Source organism: Balaenoptera ricei, chromosome 8 (genome assembly GCF_028023285.1).
Source record: "Balaenoptera ricei isolate mBalRic1 chromosome 8, mBalRic1.hap2, whole genome shotgun sequence".
Taxonomy (NCBI): Eukaryota; Metazoa; Chordata; class Mammalia; order Artiodactyla; family Balaenopteridae; genus Balaenoptera; species Balaenoptera ricei.
In genome coordinates this window covers 6,665,277-6,688,241 of record NC_082646.1, presented here as the reverse complement: position 1 = coordinate 6,688,241, position 22,965 = coordinate 6,665,277, and the positions used below count along the sequence as shown (strand labels likewise).

At 49.1% G+C, this 22,965-nt stretch overlaps 1 protein-coding gene across 4 annotated transcripts in view; it reads right to left on the bottom strand.

Moving 5' to 3' along the window:
- The window catches only part of KIRREL3 (kirre like nephrin family adhesion molecule 3), a 557,121-nt gene extending 540,798 nt beyond the window's left edge, over positions 1 to 16,323 (bottom strand). For 2 of the 4 annotated variants that reach the window (XM_059930070.1, XM_059930072.1), the window contains exons 1-2: positions 16,140 to 16,320; positions 13,285 to 13,713 (exon numbers count right to left, since the gene is read on the bottom strand). In XM_059930070.1, the coding sequence (XP_059786053.1) occupies positions 13,285 to 13,339 (55 nt within the window). In that variant the 5' untranslated portion in view covers positions 13,340 to 13,713; positions 16,140 to 16,320. Of the gene's footprint in view, positions 1 to 13,284; positions 13,714 to 16,139 lie in introns of all 4 variants that reach the window. The other 2 variants (XM_059930073.1, XM_059930071.1) reach the window with 2 other exon arrangements.
- Positions 16,324 to 22,965: the final 6,642 nt, after the last annotated feature.

Below are 22,965 nucleotides of genomic sequence, written 5' to 3'. Positions count from 1 at the left end.
TGTTCCTTTAAAACACCTCAGTATTTATTGAGAGGAAAGTTGTGACCTCCACGCCCCACCCCCACTGGTGCCTCGTGGACACTCAAATACTCTGAACCCTACTCAACAAAAGTAGCAAAACTGTTCAGTGTAAAGGATATTCATTATTTGGATTTGAAAATACTTTTTTCAGTTTATATGGTTGCAATCAGCCCTTAAGAAAGATGGAAACAGCCCTGCCATGCCTGTGTAAACATTTAAGGTGGAAAACATAACATAAGAAGACTCAGACTAAGATGCTGACAATGTAAGAAGTCTAAGACAATTTCTCTTAAAAATACAGCAGTGTATGTATTTTTATTTTCCTTGGCAGGAATTCAGTGGTATGGGTTTTAGAAAATGAATATCTGTTGATAATAAGAGGGGAATGTAGATTTTCTATTATTATTCACAGGAGAAAAGGGGAGGAAAGTAATCTGTTTCTCTGGATGGTATTTCTTGATTCTGATCAGCTCAGCATTCAGCTGCTTTTACCTATAAAGTATGCATTTCTATCTGTGAATACCTCTGCCCTGGTCTGATGAAGAGAAAACCCAAGGCAAAGCTCATGCCCAGAGAAACGGGCAACCACGTGGATTTGCAGCCCTGGCGACAGCTGACAGTGTACTGCTGATGTGATCCGTGTGTTCCACTGAAGGGCTTGGGCCGTGGAATAAGAAGGAGGTTTCCGACTTTCATGCGGAGATCTACCTGACTGCCATTCTTCCTCTGTATTCCTCTGATTCGATTTAAAGGAGCTTTGAAAACTTCGAAGAACTTTCATGTTTTGCTAGTTTATCTTAAGTGTCTATCTGAAACCAATATTGTGATTTCAAGCATGGTCTTGGTAGATACATGCCATCTTCAGAAATAATTTCTGACACAAGATAAGATGTACCTGCTGGATCCAAAGTGAGGAGAGTCGAAGGCTGAACGGCATTTGGACTCCCCTGCTTTTCAAGAGTCTTTTCTACTTCTTCCTAACGACCAGTATTAATCATTTCAGAACCATGTGGTCTTCTGACATTTCTACTCTTCTAGACTTGACAAAAAGGAGGGTTTTGATGTCCTGAGTGCCTTTTCCCGTCAAGTAGCTCTGTTCTCACTGTGCACGGCTAACAGCAGACTAACCTCTCCCTAAGCAGAATGGGGTTTCACATTTTTTCTAATCCACTGAAGAAAAGTTAGGTGGTGATGGATTCTTGTTAAGAAATCAGCACTTGGTTTTCAAAATGTTCAGCTGAATTGGAGCTGGGTTGTGGAGGTAAAAAGTAGCACCAGCCGTGGAGCACAGCTTCTCAAATTCTTACTTGTGCTTTTGCATAAGGAGAGACGATTTCTTCCATTTTTACCAGCTCTTTTCCCCAAGCCCTACAAGTTAGGAACGAGGAGGACCACAGGTCCGGCCAGGGCTTTCTGTGGCTTACAAGAGACTAGTGGGACCAGAATTCTTCCTGAAGGGATGGGCGGCAAAGGACTTGGGTCTTCATCCGAGTGTTTGAATGGTGGTTCCATGCTTATCCGTGGTGCCACCTTCGGGCAAGTTATGGAATCTAAGCCTCGGTAGTTTTCATCTGCAAATGGGTATGACAGTCCTGGCTTTATCAGGTTGCTGTGAGGATTAACTAGGCAAATGCAGGCAAGCTCAGCAAAGGACCTGGACATAGGCCTCAACAGTGCCTCCCCATGGCTGGTTCCAGCTCAACAACCGCAGGTGTTAGCAGTAGGAAGAGAAACACAACGAGACTATTAGAAGTTTTGCTTCTTCTCTGTTCTCACAGTTTCCCCTCTCTGTTGAAGGATCCCAGAGGGAGGGTCGTGTTTGTAAAAGGAGAAAGGGGAGCAGGTGGCCAAATCAGGGGGCCAGGAAGGCAGGCGACAAAGGGCACACATACCACCTTGCTATAACATCTTTTTATGCGGGGAAGAGAGCTATCTCTATTATTTTTAGCAAATTCTCAAATTATGCAGCTCTATTTTTCCTCTCTGACCTGTGTTAGCGACACATCTGCAGTTTCAAACAAGATTTTGCAAACCTTATGCCAACAGTTTTCCTTTCTGATATGAGATGCTCAAGGTATCACCTGCCATGTGCCAGCGGACCTGTTAGTAGGATGGACAGAGCATCCTATGTCCTCCCAACTCCACTGCGCCCTCCTCCACCCCTAGGAAGACAGACAGTGAGGACTGGGCAGATGCAGCTCTCCACGCTCCTGAGAAAGCAGCAAGGGACAGTGGTGGTGACTCAGGTGCGGGAGGCTGCTCTGGCTTGAGCAAACCTCATCTAAAATCCCACTGGCCACCAAAACCTAATGGACAGTCACACAATGTCTGACGATTTCCGACAACATAAACAGCCAGTTCTACCAGCCCCTCAGGCCCCACAGAGAAGACAAGAGGGGGATGCTCCAATGACGCCTCACCCTTCCTTCACCCCACATCTCACTGTATTAATTTATGCCGCCCGTGGATCGACCCCAGGCATAGGTCCAACCCGCCTGCAATTCTCAAAAGGTGAATAAGGCAGCTACCTCCCCCTAGAAGATAAAGGAAGAGGTAAGGTGTTCTTGGGGCAAAGAGGACTCCTCCCTTTCCCTCCGACAGAGCGCAGTGCGTCGGCTAGCCGTGCCTGTGTCAGGATCCAGTTACCCTGCCTGGAAAGACACACTTTCAAACAGGCAGCCATGGCACATGGCAATTTTAAATGGTGCCTGTTTCTGTCCAGAGGTGAAAACAGAGTACCTCCTCTCGAGCCTGCCCGCGAGATCAGGGATAATGAGGCCTAATTGGAGCACGTCTGTTTGGCTTTTGCAGCAGCAGAAACATTGGCTCCCAGATCATTAAAGGGGCAAACACCTGGGAAGGGCAGTGGGCTCCCCGGGGAGAAGTGAGGCTCCTGGCTGCCAGCCGCCCTCCTGGGAGGCCTGACCCATCCATCACCCTCAGGACAGACATCACCGCAGACAGCGACACCGCTAGCGGGGGCTCTCTACCCCCGCCTCGTAGCTCTTCCAAGCCCCTCGAGCATTTTTAAATGTGTCCACATACCTCTTGCCACTCTACATAGGCGTCCCCCTTAACACTCTGCCCTCACATCCATCAGAAAGAGGAGAAAGGAAATGAGCCCCCTTGGGGGTCTGCTGCCCTCCGGAAGGCCTGCTCTTCCCTTCCATGCCCTCTGCCCGCCCTCAGCTGCCCCAGCTCCGCTGCCTGGGCACCCTGACTCTCTTCCTGGTACTAAGAGGCAGCCCTGGGCCTCCTGCTCTCAGCTCGCTCTTGGGCTTTGCAAGCGCTGCTGCTGCCACCGTCAGGCAGATGTAGGAACTGCAGCGCTCACCGGGTTTCAGATCCCAAAACGTTCTGCTCTGCCAGCTCTTGACCGATATGGTCCCAAGACAAACACAGGCCCTCTCTCCCCAGGCCCCATCACAAAGGCGCAGTGTCTTATGCAAGAAGGAGGCTTCAGAGTCTAGCTCCCCGAAGAAATGGGACTCCCCGTGAATGTGGGGTAGACCCCAGCATCCTTAAGCAGGCACAGAAAAGTGTGGGTCGTAGGATGTGGAGAACAAAGCCACTGGGAGATTAATTGGCAGGTGCTCTTCCTCTGGGACGAGGACAGGCAGTCAGGGAAGGGTGGCCGTCACTCCTTGTGCGGCACCGGGATGGGTCCCCGGGAGAGAGCTCTAAGTTTCCATCCCCTGAACACCAGCATGATAAGCCAACCGGGCCTGGTGTCACTCTGGAGCTGTCATAGCTCCCAGCATTGCCGAGGGTGACAGGTGGCCTGTCACGCTGCACCAGAGCTGCATCACCTGTGACATGTGCAGGTGACTGACGGAGATGGGAACTGACACGCATTGAAGAACAGAAGGCCCGACTGTTTCCTGGGAGGAGTGGGTGGCTGCCAGAGGGTGTTTCTCTTGGCAGTGCTCCTGGTGCCCCGACGGTCATTCAAGGCCTCGGTGGGAGAGGAACATCTTCCTACAGGGCAAGACCACACTTCAAACCGTCAGGGTCTTTCCTCCGTCCTCCTGTGGGGGGCGTCTCAGCCTCTGCTGTGGTGTGTGGTGATGCGGGGGGGTCAGAGGCACCGTGTTCTTTTCTTTCATTTTTCCTCACATTTTATTCCATTAGTCGATATTTATTCATAGCCTCCCATACGCCGACTAGGGTGCTAGGCACCAGGGCGATAAAAGAAACGGAGATTTTAATCAACCAGTTAAGAAAAGCCCCTGGCTGTTTTTTGGTTGTTTTTGTTTTTGTCAGAACAGCTACGGAAAGAGCTACCCAAGCAGCAGCTCCTTGGTTGCCATTCAGCCCAAAAGGCTGGCCTGTCACTTCCCCCGGTGGAGGGGCCTGGAAACCTTGGGCCTTCAAGGTGAAACTGAAGGCCGGACAGAGGAAGGGACCAGCTCAGGAGGAGTCTGGAGCCTATCAAAAAGAGACAGAGCTGCAATGAGGGGTCACGGTTCAGAGGTCAACTCCGCAATTTTCATAGGGGACCCCCCTAAAGCCCTCGCCTGTGCCTAGACACTGAGGATTTGCACGAGTTCTAAGCACGTGGCTCATCTCAGGCCCCAGCTTAGGATCCTCTCGTGCGTTTGTCAGTGTTGCTGGTGTGGATCCGCCAGCCTCTTGAGAAGCATTGAGGCTTCTCGACACCGCAGTGAGCTGGATGGGGAGTGAGCGCGGTCAGCAAAGGAACCTTTCTGACGGCCTGATAGTGACAGTGGCCACCTCTCGCTGTTATCACGGTGACGAACGAAGCGGCGCTCGTGGAAAGCCACGTGCAACGCGTGAAGCTTTACACAAACGCTAAATATCATCATCATCATCATCCTGATACCGTAATCATTGCTACCGCTGCTGCCACCACCAACAACCCAAAGAATCTGTCTGATACCTGCAAGAAAATGAGCTGGACAAAGAGATCTATAACCCATCATCTACCTTCTAGATGATAGAAGATGGTAGAAGAATGTATTATCCAAAGTAAATAGCTTGCTGTTAATAGATAATATTTAGGAAATCTTGGAATTGGAGAGAATTTCGATGTTATCTAGTCTACCCTCCAATCTGACTCTTCCATTATCATTATTTATTTATGTTTTTTAGGAGACTCACTCTATTATTTTTTTATTGAAGTATAGTTGATTTACAATGTTGTGTTAATTTCTGCTGTACAACAAAGTGAATCAATTATACATAGATATATGTTCTTTATTATATTCTCTTCCATTATGGTTTAACCCGGGATATTGACTATAGTTCCCTGTGCTGTACAGTAGGTCCTTGTTTTCCATCTCGACTCTTCCATTCTTGATGGCCCGAATTCCACTCTTAGCCTTTCAGCAATGGGAGGCCGTGTACCCAGCCAGCCTTCGACAGTAGGGTTAGCTATGGATAGTCTTGGAGATGTCACTGTCTTCTTCCTGCGTGCCGGTGCAGGGTTTGGCTTCACCCCTGAGCTTGTCCTGCCAGCCCCGCCATTTCCTGAAGAGAGCGGGCCAGAGTGGGGAACCTGTGATCTGACAATGTCCTTTACTCTTGAATGAAAGGTTACTTGGTGCTGGAGACTTGTAAGCATTTCCGAGTAAAGTCAGTTAGCTTGTAACCTTGTTTCCCCCAGAGCCAGGGTAGCTCAGCTTCCTCCTGAGAACAGGAAAGAAGTCCTCAGCAGAGTGTCCCCAGGCACCTCTTGCTTGTCTCATCCTTGTCCCCATCTGCCTTTCTGATTTACCATTCGTCCTCAATGTTAAGGCTTCCTCCACCTCTGCCTAGCCTTCCAGGGGCCCCAGAAACTGGAAACTCCCATTCCTCAGACCACTCCATCCGACTAACGATCCTGCGTGTACTCGGCCATCCCTGCTTCTGTGTTCTCCGTGGTCCTGTCCACATTCTTTATCCAGCACGTCACTCTTAAGCATGCGGCTACCTACTACCCTTCTCTTGCTCACTTTTCCATCCCTTTACACTACTATGTAGGAAGATGAGTGAGGCTATTTCCATTCAATTCTACACTTTTTAAGCCCCATGTGCAACACAGGGAATACCAAGAATAAATAACATGTTGATCTGTCTCTCTCTTTTTTTTTGTCCATTGAACCCATGGTATAGAGAGGATTACAGACCCATAAGCTACTAACGATGTTTCTGAAGAATAGACTTAATTCTGACGATCCATCCTCAAAACATTTAGCATGGTACTCACGACCATTCACAGGCTTCCTCAACACCCAGAAGTCTAGCCCCCACACAAACCACTGCTTCTGAACCCTGACATTCTGTCCCGCCTTCTGGCCTGTGCGCACATCTGAGGTTCCACCTGGGACCATCTTTCTTTGCATCATCGGGAGAACTCTACACATCTTTTACGATCAAGTCACCTCCTCTGCACAGCCCTTCTTAATACCTTCAGCCATTCCTGATGCTCTCAGAACACTCTGGATACTCTTGAGCTGTTGAATTGTAACGACAAGTCCAACTGTTTGCTCCTTGACTAGCCTGAGAGCTCCCCTGGGGCAGAAACACAGCCTCAGTCACCTTTTCATCAAAAGTCCCTGGCACAGTGTGCCCACCACGTAGGAGGCCCCCAGTGAGGGCTGGCTGAGTGGACAGGCTGAGCTTTGGTGTCATGAAGTGCTACTTAATCACAAAGGAAGGAGTAAGAAATGTGGCCCTCTGACACACAGACCCTCCGGAGCCCCTGGGGAAGAGTGTGGAAAGGCAAAAATGATGTTTGGTTGTCACTGCTGCAGCTGTCAGTGTCAGATTTCAAATTCCTGTCTTCTAGGCACTAGTTAGAAAGAACGTGAACTTGCAACATCTGTCCAGTGAACACAGGCCAAGCAAGCAGACCACCTAGATAATCCAGCCTGATGGGCACCCCTCCTTTTAATAATGACAAACGCATGCCATGGCAGCGTTGGTTTCAGTGATCGAAAAACAACCTCAGGCAAATCTCCGTCTCTTTGCCCAGGAGGATACCAACACCAGGTGGAAGATTAGGGGAAACGCTCATCCTGCATTTGAGGAAAATGGCTGATTTGTTCTGAGTTCTGGATATCGCTACACTGTAGCAATAAGTGGTATGTGCGTGCGTGCATGCGGGCAGGCGTGCATGTGTGTGGAGAGGGGGCTCACGGATGGGAGGAGGCTTGAAAGTGGGCACGGTACGGCTTCTTGGCTGCCAGGAGAAACCTCCCCACGGCGTGTCAGGAGGTGTCTACATTTGGCTACGCCTTGCCTTGATTTCAGCCAGGAGAGGATGAGTGTCGATCTCCCAGGCTCCATGCCCCAGCCAGGGCTGCAACACAGTAACTCTGCAAGGAGCAGGAGTCACTCGTGCTGGCCACCATTTCCGTGGCTTTAACTTGTTACCAGTGTGCCCAGGGGAAGCTGACATTTATTTAACCCTCAGAGTGGTATTGACTGTGTACTCACGGAAATATTGTATGCTTATGGAAGACATCTGTTTCCAAGCAGCTCATGCTAAATTGCAACTATACAAAGGAAACACTTACCTACCTAATGTTGACATTTACTGACTTCTAGAAGTATACAGCCAGAATACTCATTTTTACCATTGGGAGAGGAGGGAAAAAAAAAAAAAAGCGCCATATTTGATCCCTAGCTCTTTCAGCAGGTTAGAAGTAGAAAGTTAATGAAAGTTAATGTTAACGTGGTGGTGGAGATCCCTAGTCTATGGCAACTGCGTGGGTTGGGTATACTCCTCAAGCTCAGCAGAAAGCAGGACACAGCATTCTTTGCGTGAATGTGACAGAAGTATTCCAATGTTCCATAAGGCATAGCTATATTCCTATTCGACGGGCCAACCTAACAGGATTCTGGCCTTCCCCTGGGGAAAAGAAAATGACACACGATGACATACAGAGCTGTACCGTCTCAATGCAGTAGACTCTGCATCATTCCCCGAGCTGGAAATAAAATCCCACTCCATTTGGAACACCGGGCAAAGCTATCACAACCTGGCACAGGATGCTGGCAGCCTTTGCTCCTCGCTCCCTTGTGACTAGCAGTGATGTGATATGAAACCCGCGGGCACAGACATCCCCAGGGCAGCAGCTCCAGCCAGACCCTGCACCATGAATGTTGGAGAGTCCACTGACATCGAGGGAAGACTGGGGCCCCAATCACTCTGCTGCGAGAACCACCATTAAGGTCGGGATCGGTGCCGTGGTGAGACTCCAAGTGTGGATTCCAGCAAGTTCATGGTCTTACTGACCCCCTCCACTGCTGAATTAGAACGGCCCTGTTCCTGGGGTGGGGGGGAAGGAATTCGGCACCCCGTTATTTCTAAGTTGACCCTGATTAAAAAGGCCTGCGCTGGTTTTACACCCAAAAGTCATCTCAACAGCTTACAAGGGTAAGGACTGTAGCCGAGAAATGATGCCCAAGGCTGTGTAACTGTCCCCACCCCAATTACATGGAGATCCTGAAATGAATGCTCCTGGCCCTCCTCCCCAATCCTCCATCACAGGCAATTTTCTTTCCCTCGTTCATGTTTCCAAAACAGTTTATCTTTTTATCTCCTTGGAAGAAAAGTACTCTGCAAATCAAAGGAATCATTAGTATTGTTATTATTTTGCTATTGAAATCTCTTGAATTCACTCAGGATTATTCATGGGCTTTTTTGGGTCTGCAGTATAATGCCTCCTAAGTCACCCCCACTGGGCTGAACAAAAAAGAAAAATTGCATCTTCAGGCCTAATGCCCTGCTCTACCGGGTCCCCACTGGCCCTGGCTCCTACCAACGCTGGCACCCCAGGCAGAGCTGCTGCCCCTTGGTAGCATGCCTAGCTCACTGCTGCCATGTTCCAAGCAAGATCTGCCTTTTGTAACCCAAGAGGGAGGCTCTGTGGGATCCCCTGAGCGCAGCGTGAAGGCCCTGACCCCACCACACACCCCTCTCCCCCTGGGACATATCTCCTCCCTCCTCTATAGGTCTGGTTGGCAACTGACAGCTCCCTGCTGGGCAGCAGACATAGTGACCACCCCCAGGCCCAACAGACATGTCCCAGTTGCCCTCACCCAGGCGATCTGTGAAAGAAGGGGTCCCACACCCTTGGCAGCTGTGCACTGACCTTCCAGGACAAAATAAGTGATTCTTCCCCCTCTAGACAAGCCATCAGATCACATGGGGTGCCGGTGGGGGAAGTCTCACACTTATTACTTGCTCTATCTTTTGTTCCGTGACATTTTTGGGGAAGGATAAATGTTTCCAAAGTTGCTGTTCATTCTCAATTTCCTTTTCCAGTGCCTTCTCGGCCTGTACCCCCCTCGGATCCCCTCCATACTTCTGGCTGCCTCGGCTGTGCTCGTGCTGTTTTCTGAGACCCCTCCCTGCCCTCCCCAAGGGAGCTTCTTGCAAGTTGAAGCCTCTTGCCCTTGCTCATCCCTTCCCATACTTCCTGTCACCCCCCCGGGTCCCCTCCCCCCTGGCTACCTCTCTCCACTCACACTCTATCTTACCCTCTGTCTGCTTGACGCTCTCCTATTCCCTTGGAGATTCGCGTCACCAAGAACCTCTGCCCCTCTGATGGCCATCTGACAGCCCTTCTTGGTGATTCCTGCCAGCAAGTTACGAGAGCAAGTGGCGTAGATTCTTCCCAACAGGGAGATGACACCCCGGATTAATCCTCAACTCAAGGATGCCATTGACAGGTAAATGCAAGTTTTCACACTCACCCCAACACGTTCAGAGCAGTGTGGTGCACATGTAAAGCCAACAAGGGAGTTGGACTCCCCAGAATTGGAACTTTCAGGCCCACAAAGTTACTAGGCAGGACAGGACACGCTGGGATGCTAGAGCAAAACGTCAGAGAGTGGAGCAGAGGACACCTTTCCTAGGAGCGGCCGAATAGGAGGCACCGACTTTGTACCACTGCACACTCCCCGAACTGTCTCAGAACTGGAGACCTGACGGGAAGCGGGGTGCCCTCAGTCCTGCTACAACATCATCCCCCCAAAGCAACTTAAGACGTGGCTGTGCAGGCTGGATGGCATGGCTCTTGAAGATGAAGGAGGGCACAGAAGGAAATCGTTGTGGGCAAACCGAAATGAGAAAGGGAAAAACACAGCAAGTTCTAAGGGTATGGGTGACAACAGGATAGATTCCTTTTCGCCCAGGCGCAGAACATGCCTCTTCTCTGCGGGAGGCAAAGCGTGCTGTGACATTATCCCTCTCTGTACCAAGCACGCCGTCCTGACAGCTGGGGAGGCGGCATCCCCAGCGAGAGAGAAACCCACAGACAGCGCCCGCCGGCAGCTCTCCACTTCCTTGTGGAGAGCCAGGCCCGGGGACACTGGCCACGGCGGGAACGGAGGAATGCCATTTGGCCTTTCTACTGCCACCTTAAGAATGATCAATACCTATTTAATCTCAACCTATACGAAACGCCCAAAGTTTACAAGATAAGGGATACAGCGTATCACTAACATTAATTATACCTTAATTTTACTCTCTGAAGGGGAATGAAAAAAAAGTAAAGGTGAATAAATATTTAACAAATTAGAAGAGAAAGGATGATTGAAATGACATACTTTAAGAGTTCACCTAAATGGTTTGCTTTTAAAGTCTCCGGAGCGCTGTTTGGGGCCGCCCCTCTGTATGGGGGGCATGAGAACTGTGTTTCCAGCGACTTCAAAATGACACGCAGTTGCCCGCCGTGAGAGGCGTGGACAGCAGATGGATGTGTCACTAGAGGGCCAGAGAAGGCCCCCAAAAGAGCCCTGGACATTTGTTTTCTCCGAGTGGAGGGCCATCCCTGAGTCTCTGCACATTTCCTTGGAAAGCATCCCCAGAGGAAGGGCACACGGGGGGGTGGGATCAGACGGGTGGCTCAGAGGGGGTGTCAGGTGGGGTGCAACCGCAGTCGGGGCATGAGAGAGCGGGGGCCATCTAAAGCCTGTGGGCTAGTCCTTTCACGACCTGTTGAAAGTGTATACTCTCTATCTGATAACTCGATAAACATATGGCACCAGGCAGGAGTTGGGCATAGTATACGAATTAAGCATATATGTGTAGAGGGTCAAATGGAATCCCCTGGGGAATTCACGATACTCAGAACAACATCCACATTCAAATCAATGCCCCCGGATCAAGTCAAAAGATATTCTATGCCAGTGAAGTCCATTAAACATTGTCCCACTTGACCCTTAATTCCTGCAGTGAGACACTGTCTACTCACGGAACCTACCCTACCATGTCCGGTGATGTAGGGGATTCTGATTGGCTACGTCCACTTTGGTCTCCCTGTCTTTCTTTAGACTTGTTTTGGAGTCCCGTGGACTATGCATCCACCATTTGGTAGGGTGGGCAGAGCTGGCCAAGCTCAGAAAACTCAGGAATAACAAGGAACTACGAACTGCATGATGCTGTGGTTCCTTCCTAGTGCTCTTGGGGCTTAGGATAGAAGAAACAGAGCACTTAACCTCCATAGGTAAATATTTAAAGATTTATATGAGGCAATCAAGAAACAGCTCTGTACTGAGAAAGGAATAAGCAAAGTAGAAGGTGCACGCTGTGATGATTCCGACAGCCAGAGAGGCACTTAGACACCTATAGGCTTCTTGTGTCAATCTAGACAAGAATCTCGGCTCAGGCTTCTAAGAACATAAACAACGGAGAGAGTAAAACGTGCACTGGTTCCATGAACCTGGGTGTAGGGGGGGATGGTTGGATCCTCTATTTAGGGATTCTACATGTAACTCCCTGAGTGAATGAATTGGTAAGAGGCAAAGGAGAATGAGAGTGAGCATGTATGTCGGTGTAGGTGTGACCCATAAGCAAGCACACACACATCCAAGAAAGAGGGTCATCTCACAAAACGGTAATAGAACCCACATGTTTCTATACCAGTGTCCTGAGATAGCTCTTATTCGTTCAGCCCAAAAACTCTGGGGAAGGCAATTTATCTTCCTGCTGCTGGAGGGAGCCCTGGTGAGAGGCACACAACCACATGAATACATGAGTGTGTGTGTGTGTGTGTGTGTGTACATTAGAATTACATACAAGCAGGGATACGTGCATACTCAGGTGTGGGAAGGGCCCCCAGGTTAAATCGGGATGGTCAGAAGCAAAGTTTGACAGCGGGAAAATCTGCAGTGACCACAAGTAGCAGTGGAGGAGCTGGGGAAGGAGGTGTGGGTTTCTGCTCTCATCTGGCTTCTGCCTGACAGGGGAAGAAAGGGAGACATGCTGTTTGCTTGCAAAGCCAACCACCCATGGTGGTGCTGTGCTTTCTCAAAAACTTTTACCCTTCATTTAATCAACAGATGGACGTGCTCTGTTGTGGATTTTTCTGAGAGTCCTGTTCCTCCCAGAGCTGTGCTGGCTGGCACAAATGCCGCCTCAGATGGCAGAGACAGCGCCGGCATTCCAGAAGCGGGGGAAGGAACCGACTGATTTGTCCCTCAAACTCAATTCCACAGGTGACTCGGATGCCGCTGGCTCTGCGGGCACTGGCCATCCCTCTCCCCAGCGGCCCTCCCTGCCCTCCACCGCTACGGGCCCCAAGGCTCCCAGGGGCAGGGAGCCCGAGGTGGCCAAGTTCTTTTCGGAAAGTCCACCAGCTTCTCTGCCCCTGCTACGCTGCAGAAAGGAAGCAATCAGCATCACGGGCGGAATTTCATTGTATGCCCTGAAATCTAGTGCTGTGTAGGACTCAGAATGCAGCCGTATTCAGAGAAGCCGATTATATTCAATGAAACTCTTGAGAAGCTTTTCCCAAACATAGCACATCTCCCCCACGGTCCATGCTGTCATCGCAGACCCCTCGACACGCATTCCCTTCCGAATACACCCGTGCCAGCCCGACCTTATTCGTGCCGAAACAGCCACGTAAACAAAGCTCTCCTTCCCGGCCCTCTTCTCCAACCTGCGTCTGGACGAGAGGAGGCGCCCAGAAGTTCAGAGCCGCACAGCCACATAGATGCCGCCTAATTAACATACCGGGAGCAAAAAGAACTCATTTGCATCGGGGAGTTTGAGCTGGATGTTGACAAGTGAGGGGAGAAAGTCACCCTCCCCTCCGGTATCCCTGCCTTCCAAAGGAAAATAAACAGTACCATTTTGTTGCATTTTCAAAGGCGAAGAGGCAATGCCAGTGCCTCTCGGCCGGGCACCGGGAGACGCATCCATCAGTTCGAGTTTCCGAAGCCTGCCCACATTCCTGCCCGCAACCTCGCGCGCCCTGACAACCCCGCCGACTTTTTTTTGCAACTCCAGCGGCGCACGGGTCCTACCTTGGCTGAAGAGGAAGAAGCAGACGAACAGCAGGTCGAGCTGGAAAGGTCTCATTCCTCCGCGCGCCGAGGGGAAGCCGGCGGGGCAACTTGGGTTCGCGGTGAGTTTCTCCTGCTCGGCGGCTCGTGGTGCCCTGCCTCCGCCGCGGTCCTCCCGGGCTCGCGCCGACCATCTGTCTGTCCGTCGGTCCCTCCGGGTGGCCTCGGGCTCCGTGCCTCAGGGGATCCGCAGCCAGCCGAGGCAAGTCGCCTGTTTCTAGCCGCCTCGGGAAGCCGGGCTTGTCAGCGACGTCCCCTCTCGGAGCAGCTCCATCCTCTGGCGCTCGGCATCCCAGGCACACAGCTTCCTCCGGCGGCTCCTCCCACAGCCAGCGCGCGAGCGAGCCAGGGAGCGAGTGACGAGTGACAGAAGGGCTCCTTTCACTGAAGCTGGGGCGGGGGGAGAGGGAGGGGAAACAGGTCATAATTAAAGAGGAAATACTCGGTGAAAGGCAATCTATGCAAAACGGAGGGTGGCGGTGGTGCAGGGGAGGCTCTGTTCTTTCTTTCCTTCTTTTTTTCCCCCTACCTAGGGGGAAATTCAGCTTTTGCCACCATTATTGACCAAAAGGCATCTTGAAAAGGGAGCGGAGCTGTGACTTTTTGTCCACAGGACATAATGTTGTTTAAAGGAGTGAAGGATGGCTGGATGCACGTACCCACACTACAACATGCCTGCCTCGCCTTTGCACGGGGGACTGGAAGCTGGGCTGGATGGGGGAAAGCGAGAGGCAAGGGAGGGATACCTCTTTCCCCAGGAAAGACTTGGCCAGTGTGTGCAGCAGGAGTCTCGGAGTTGGGGAAAAGATAAGCGTGCTTTGCATTTTTGAGACTTTCCTAGGAGGGGACTAGGTAATAAGCTGGGAACGTTTGCACCTTGGTTTTGCTTTGCTATACTCCTAGAAAACAAAATGAAGGAACTAGAGGGAAAGCAGGTAGATTTATGACACATATCCATTTATTATTATTATTATCCTGGTTTGTGCATTTCCTACCAAGGATAGGGGAGCAGGCTGGCTTTGCATTTGGAGTCTCTCCTCTAAGGATCACCCCATCACTCTGAGCATGTCTTTTCTCCAAGAGGTGCTGTGAATCCTACTGCGAAGGAGAGGCCAAGGTCATAGGCAACTGCCTCCTAAGAATCTTCAGGTCTTTCACCTGTCATGAAACTCACACTCAAATCAAACTCTATTTCCTCCCGCATATCAAAGCAAATTTATCTAGGTCTATTTATTTGAGAGATATTTAGATATGCCTGGTATAAGCAGGGCACTGGGGGAAATAAAACTGCAGGCACAGTCCCTGCCTTCAGGAGCTCATAATTTAGTGTGGAAGCAGAGTACGCACATAAGATACAAACTGTAAGGATAGTTACAAAGCAACATATAAAAATATACAGCATTATGCAGAAGAAGGGGAGGTAATGAGTAAGGAGAGGGAAATGAAAGATGCTCGCTCGATTTGTGGCATGCAATTATAAAATCAATCATTACTTTCATCAGTCCCTAGACCTCAGGGAGGTTTTTTGGGAAACTCTTAGCTTTTCTTCCAACAGTATTACATATTTTGGGGACTTTGCTGATTGCAGGGTACATTCCAAGTTTCCATGTGGATCTTAACTTTAAAAAACACATCCCTTAGTATTTATGAACAAGAAAGAGAGAAGGGGCACATGTGAAAGTGTGTGCTATCAGGAGCTTACATCTGGTTGTTGACATCAAAGATCTACAAATTAGTAGGTGTATGCCCTGTTGACTCTTCTATTCTTAATAGTTTATTTAACTGCATCCCTTAGAGGCTGTTAAACACATCAAAGGGAAATTTATAAGCAAACTTTTGGGGGAAAATAAGCAATGCTGAGCAACAGAAACTAAGAGGACCCAAAAGAGGCACCCCATCAGCTAAATTAGCAAACAAGGTACAGAAGCAAAGTGTCAGCACTGCCTTAGTCCGGGGACTTGCTATAATAGACAACGCAATGAAACAGAAGAGACAAATCAGAAACACGTGCAAAAGATGAATAATAATTCTAAATAACATGTCAAATAACATATCAAGAGTGAAAATATGGCATGTATTTTGCCATATTTTCAGGAGCTCATAATCTCAGGAGCTCATAATGTAGCATGTACATCCTACTGTAACTTTAGTAGGAGCTTTCCATTGAATCTATAGGGGTGGGAAGAAATTTCAGGTCTCGGGGTCATTCCTAAGGCCAACCTTGCAGTGAATAAGACTAATACTTAAAGAATGTAGATTGTGCCTTACAAAGCAACATTTGATGTTTTAACTGACATTTACCCTTTAAGCTGTTAATTCTGATTGCTAATTCCTAAGCGGCCTGGGGCCCAAACTTGCTTAATTCAGCCCCGGAGGGAAATACTACGAACAAGGGTCAAAAGGCCAGGGTCATGACTTGTGCAATCCACCAAAATCAGGCCCACCTACAGGCGCCTGAAAACAACACACACTCACTCTTGGTCAGGAGAAGAGGGGTGGGGGGAGCCCGAGGTTGGAAGGACCTGGTTTCCCTCGCCCCCTGGTCCCGAGATTGGCCTCCGGACTCTCAATCTGGCTCCGATCCCCCACCCCCTCCACCCCCCAGCCAGCTGGGCCTGTTCCCTTCGCCATCCCTCCCCCCTCCCCCCACCCCCACCCCGCAGCCTCTGGTCTCCGGCAGAAAGGAAAAAAGCTTGGCTTAAGTGCTGAGCTGCTTGCCTCTAAAAGGACCAGGAGGCCTTTCAAGCCCAAGTGCCGGAAAAACCAGGGCAGTCTTCGGCAGCCACCACGTGGGGCAGCGAGAACCACAGCGGTACCTGCAGGGCCCACAGCCGGCCGGGCTCTGGCGCCAGCCCCGACGGCAGCCCCGCCATCTCCGCCTGGGCTGGTCCTTGGCCTCACCTCCTCCGGGGTCTCGGTTAACCTCCTGGCGCTGTAAGGTGCCTGCGCGCAGTTCGCGGCGAGGAGGGAGCGGAGGAGGGAGGCAGCGAGCAGCACGGCTCCACCTGATGGAGAAGCGCGGAGGCTTAGCCCTCGGAGCGCCGCGAGGGGAGGGGTGGGGGCCGGGGGAGGACGCCCGCCGGCCCCGCTGGGAACCTCGGCGTCCGGCGCGCGCCGCGCGGGGCACCGGGTCTCTGGGCTCGACCCGAGGAGGTGGCGACCCTAAAGAGACAGCAGAAAACCAGCCACTTGGAAAACTGCCCGAATTCTTGTTCTCTGCCCATCTAGGCTCCGGGTCTCCGTTGCGCCCACCGCGCGAGCCGCGGCCCCTCGCCAGCAGGTGGCATCCTCTCTAGCGTTTCTTCACCTGGCGCAGAGCCCGTGGCCGCCTTAATCAGTCCCCGCCCCCTCCGGGCCTTCAGGGCCAATTGCTGTGTCCTTTGAACCCCCAGCCCAGCGGGTCGGCACGAGATCTCCCTCCCGAGAATGGGGGCCGGCTCCGGAGTCCGCTGCTCTCCGGCCAAGAAGTTTCAGAAGTGCAAGTCTCCTCCGGACAGCTTCCAAGCCCTGGTCTCTGGGCAGCAAGTGTACCCCGCTGTTTTCTGAGGTCAGGGACAAAGAGTGAGGCAGGAGGCTCTGGGCCCAGGTACAGGGGTGTCCGGGCACCGCTGTTCAGCGCCCTGAGCCGGCGGGAGTTCAGACCCTGACTCATCACCACTTTCCAGTGACTTTCCTCCTGGCTGTTCATCCAGTGTCTGTAATATTTATTATTCCCTCGATGTGTGCAGAGGCCTGTTTTGGGTACTTAATAAAGATGTGTAGAATGAATACGTGAATTCCTGTTCTTGGAAAGTTTGCCCTCTAGTTGGGGCGAAGCATACACAGGTGCATCCATGGCAAAAAATTATGAACCTTCTCATTAGCTTTTTAACAAGACAGACGTTACCCTGGAGGGTCATCTGTCAGCTGGAATCCTTTGTAGTGGAATCCTTCTGGGCCCACTTGCCTGAGGCCCTACAGGAAGCTGCGGGGTTGAGATGCAGCACAGGACCCCATCCTTCAGCCGGAGTTTCCACTGTCCTGCTCCCTTGCTCTCCTGCAATGCTCATGCGCCCTCATTATCTTCCTGTGTTCACCAGGGCCCCTGTGTAGCACGAAGGAGAAGGAGAGGCAGTGTTATGAGAGGGACAGTCATCATGAGTGGAGAATTTCCTGTTTAATGCCTCTTTGCAATATTTTTTGCACAGATACATTATAAACCACATTCCTTTTTGTTTTTCTTAGAACCTGCCAGGGCTGGTGAAAACCTCCTTGTTCGGGGATTTAAACACGTTTTGAACAGGCCCCTTCTGGGAGTTCAGGGTAACTTGACTCTCCCATCTTGGATAAGTTAATAAGGGCCGGAAGTTACATATACTTCCAGAGACTGAATGGGCTTCAGAGGTTCTCCCTGGGTGGCAGCCCGTCTGACCTGGGCAGTCACAATCTTCTAACCTATTTCTTTTTCATTTATCTGAACCAGCTTTCTTGCTCACATCTGTGTAGGTGGGTTATAAGACCTCAACCCCTGTGTACTGTGGTCAGTCTCTCTGCAGTCCTGCGGAAAGGCCCCAAGAACCAGCTTGTCAGCTTTCAGAAGCATCCCCCAAAGGGCAGGGCCAGACTGCACCAGTGATTCACCCAAGGCCAGGCCTGAGTGGGGGGTCAGGGTGAGCCTTTGGACCCAGGCTCTAGTCTGAGAACTGCTACCTTTTGTAACCACTTAATAAACCTGGGCGTATCTTTCTTCATCTATGAAATAAGACAGTAGTTCTGTGGGATCCCTCCCAATCCTAAAATCCTATTGTCTGCTTTCCAGAAGCCACACCTCTCAGCCTGGAGAGATTTGGAAGTGCTTCCCCAGTGACTCAGTGACTTCGGCTTTAGGGCAGATTGTTGCCAGTGACTGACCCCCACCCCCAGGAAGACTAGCGATGGCCCTGGAATCTGCACAGACCCCTCTGGTCTCATTGGTCACATATTTTCCCCAAACTGTTTGATTTTCATTCTACTCTGAGCGCCCTCGGTCTTTCCCCAACTTGCTCAACTTGCGATTTCTCTTCTTTCCTTATTTTCCCCTGAACCGTGCTCCACCTTCAGCCTGGATTCTGAGCTCCAGAACAGCTTTTCTTCAACATACACTCCATAATTCTATCGGATGCAAGCCTTTTAGGAAAGTGAGGGAAAGCTGATGCCAGGGTGGCTGATGGTAAACACCTTCCTTGAAAAGCAGTAAGGACCATGGCGCCTTGTCTTTTAACTATATTTCAACATGAGTCAGACTGGACCATAGAATCTATCTGATTGTGCATCCTCCTGGATATCCTGGCGGCCCCTTGAGGGTAAGAGTGGTGCCTCTCCAGGTCCCATGGCGCCCGGCTCTTACCCTGGTAGGCAGTAGGCACTCAATACATAATGTGGGATTAAGGGCACAGTTTCACCTAGTGCCCCACATCCCATTTCCTGTTTTCCGAGTCCAATTGAACTTGTTCTTCACTCTGTTATTAAACCATTGTCAAACATCTGGCATGTGCCTGCCACTGCTCTGGCTGTATTTTATGGGGATGGGTAATGAATTGAGCCTATATATAGTTTGCAAAATGTGGAACACACTTTAAGATGCAATGCACTACAGAAATGAAAGATATTTTTATCTCTTCAGCATCATTCTGCACAAGGAGACAATTCTCTGGCAACATTGTTTAAGAACAATAGACCTGTTTAGCCTTGACGCACTCAGGCATGCAGGGCACTGAGTATCCAATTCACATGGGAGCAGCATTATCTCCCTCAGCAAAGGCCTGGCATGTGTAATTCACAGGGAAGAAAAGATATGGGAAACATTATAAAAGGAGGTGGCAGTGTCCTGTGCCTTGTCTCATCACCCGCTGAATGCACAGGCCAGGATGGTACGGGAGGCAAGCCTCAGCATCCCGCTTCAGTGCTCGGAGTGAGTCCTGTGTCATTTTGGAATATTCCATGTGTTCTTTTTGTGTATATGAATGGGCTAATTATATGGAAAATATTGGAAGAAAAAGTGAAATTCCAATTTGTGACTCATTTGTGGTATTCAAAGTCCTAAAAATTATACTGCATTTATTCTTTTTCTCCATTATTCTCTTTCATAACCCTCTCCTCCCCCCGTCAACACACACATACACACACACCCTAGGCCTATGTTATGAATTACCAAACCTTTATAGCAGCCAAGGGAGCAGCTGGGTCTCACTTGAAGCCCTTTAAGCTCTTTTCCTAGATGGCAAACTTTACTTTCTCTTTTTTGTTTATTATAGATACAGTATTTTTCCTTCCTTTCTCTTTTCTCCCTTTCTCCCTCCCTTCCTTTCTTCCTTCTCTCCATATTATGGCCAGATAGGTGATATAAAAGTTGTATATGTAACTTTCATATTTATCTCTCTTTATAGTTATATAAGTTTACGTATATTCAAACCTCTACACACAAATGCACGCGCACACACACAAACACACACACAACTTTTCTATTGGCATGCTAGCAGCGGGCCTCCTATGCAAATATTCTAAACTATGGAGCCTTAGAGCAAGTTTTCATCATCTCTGCCTGAACTCGTGGCCTCCTCAACTCACTGCCTGGTCTACAGACTAAAGAAACCTCTTGCCACTGTCTAACCCACTGTCCCACCGCATTTGGCTCTTTGAAATTCAGCTCTGTGATATCTTCCCCATACACCACTTTGGGGTACATGGTCCCCAAGATAGAGTATAAACTTTTTATCGCCGTGTATAGGGCACGTCAAACAAATATACCTTTTCTGTGTCTTCGCCAGCCCCCTCCTCCTTCACAGCCCACACTTTAATCCTGTCAAATGACTCTTTGATTAGAGGCAGGAGCCACTTTCACTCTCCCACACTTCTACTGCCTCCTCTCCTGCGTGCCTCTCCCCTGCTTGCATCTCTTTGCTAATAGACAGGTGCTCATTGCTCAAGAACAAGTTGAACTGTCATCCCTTGAGACTGTTGCTTCACTTCTTTCCCCGCTTAGTTGAAAACGAACAGCATATTCATAACAACCACAGTTATTATATAATGATTAATATTATAGTATAATTATTTATTTACATGTCTACCTTCCAAACTATATGTGAACTCTTCAGGGTCAAGGACCATTTTTTTGGAATTTATTTTTGTATATCCCAGAGTCTATTGCTCAATGCTTGGCACGCAGCAATCGTTGGCCAACGGGTGTTTAAACGAAATAAAATTAGACCAAAAGTCCTACTTGCCTCCTTGTGACCATCCAGCCCAAGCTTGAAATTTTCTTTCTTCATCATCTGATGCCTCTAGACCCAACGAGATGCAGAAAGTTCCACATCTATTTTCTGGAACTAGGCACATCTGAAAGACCAAAGGAAAAGACTTCTGACTACACATTCTAAACCCATTCTGAATCTCAGGCAAATACGGGAAGTGGTGCCATCAGTCTAGATAAATCACAACGTAACTCTAGCTCTTGTATTAAAAGAACAGTTAGAAATCCTGGTTATTCATTTTGCTTAATGGCACAGTCCCAAAGCAGTTGGGAAGCTAGCATACTCCATAATAATTATACAGATAGAGGTTCAGAGTAAATGAGGAAAACCAACATTATTGTTTCCCAAACTCAGTCCAAGTGGAATTGTGTTGATGGTTCAGTGCTTTTCCCATTGTCTGTGTCTCTTTTCTGCCTTTTTTTCCTGCTGTTTGAGATTCTAAGCAGGCAGAGGTAGGAACTCCGTTTAATACAATGATTCTCAATGTGGGGTTCCCAGGCCAGCAGCACCAGCATCCCCTGAGAACTTTTTAGAAATGCAAATTCTTGGCTCCACCCAGACCTCCTAAATCAGAGTCTCTGGGGTGGGGCCCAGCTCTCTGTGTTTTAACAAGCCTTCCAGATGATTCTGATGCACGCTAAAGTTAGAACCAATGCTGTTAGCACTCCCCTGTACCATCACCCAGCCTCAACAATGATCAACCCATGGCCCGGTCTGTTTCACTAATCCTCCATGCTTCCTCCCAGCTCACTGGATTATTTTGAAGCAAATTCAGGCCTCATATCCTTTCATCCATAAGAATTTCAGTTTGCGATAAGGGCCTTTAATGTGGATGAAAATAACACTTCATAGTATACATTTGTTAGCCATCTGGGCCTGACTATTCATCTTAGACAATTCATCCTTTGGATACATTCAACAGCCTTAATATGGTAGTTTTCAGCCAAAAATAAATAAATAAATAAAAAACAACGTTCAATTAGATAAGATGGACAAAGATCCTTTTTTTTTTTTTTTAGATTAAGAATTTATTATTTAGAAAAGGATGAGTCTGGTCATTGTAATGGGGAAGAAGAATTCACATCAAAGAAGCAAGTCCTTAACAAAGTGATGCAGGACTTCACCTTGAAAGAGGCTGCCTTCTTCCAGTTTCTAAAGTTTTGTGCTACATCCTATTCATAGGGTATATAGTCTGATTGTTTTCCCAGAATTGTCATAGATTCACCATTTTTGTCCATGCTCTGTGGTCTGATCGTCTTTCTGATGATCTGATATTATGATACCATGATGTGATATTACCTGAGAAATACAGGGGAGTACAGCCAAGACCTTGGTCTTATCAGCCGAGTGTGCTAGCTCTCCACAGTAAACAGCCAGTTTCATCATAGGGCTCTGTCATCACCTGGTAGACCCCACGAGTACTTATTAGACTCAGAGAAACTCAAGAGAATATTTGTTCCCCTCTTCAGATGTCTGTGGCAAAAACTGACACTTGCATAGAGCATGATTTGATAGCAATATCTGCAAAGTGTCAGAAAGGGGAGGGGATCGATACACTTAATTTACTTGGAATAATTCATTACCTAACCGGAGTTTTCAGGGAGGGCAGACAAATTCCACACTAAACTAACTCACCCACCTGGATGGAGAGGAGTACAGTGAATCTATCTTTGGAGTGAGATCTAAAACTGAGTTTCTTGCTTTCATTAATGACTCCCTTGGCTCCTTTCTTTCTTGAGACAGGGTGTTCACTGAGTCAGCCATTTTTCAAAGTGGGTGATTTATGCTACTGACTGAGAGTCCCCTTGCTGTTCCAGCTGAGCTGATTGTTTGCACTCTCTGCCCTTATATTTGGGTGTGTTGCTTGCTCAGAGACTGTTGGTTTGGAGCTATACTCCACCTCAAGAGAAAGGAAAAGCACAGATCTTTTTCTTTGGTGGAGGGTGGTGATGGTGATTTTTCTTTGCTTTCAAGGCTAAACCAATAGGGAATCTGTTTGTCATGGGACTGAACGTTACAAAATAAGGAAGAATCGTTAATGGCAGTGAGGTGAGAACCTCAGCAGGGTGTACTGAGGTCACAGAGTCCTTTTGAGATAAATATTGAAGAGGCATCTAGATTTAATGGCTTCACAATGATCTCTCAACCTCCCATCTCATTTATCTGGCACCATATACAGAATGATTTGAAGTAGGGTTTGCCACGTAGTAGCACTGAGAGCCCATGAGTTCTGAGTTTTGGAGAGAATCCACTGGAGGGTTCCTCCCTTATTAAGCTACAACCATCCCTGGTAAACAACGTTGGCCCAGTGGCATTGAACTGATACAGGACAGGAGGACAGGAGCCAAGATCCCAGTTGAAGCAGCTGAAGGAG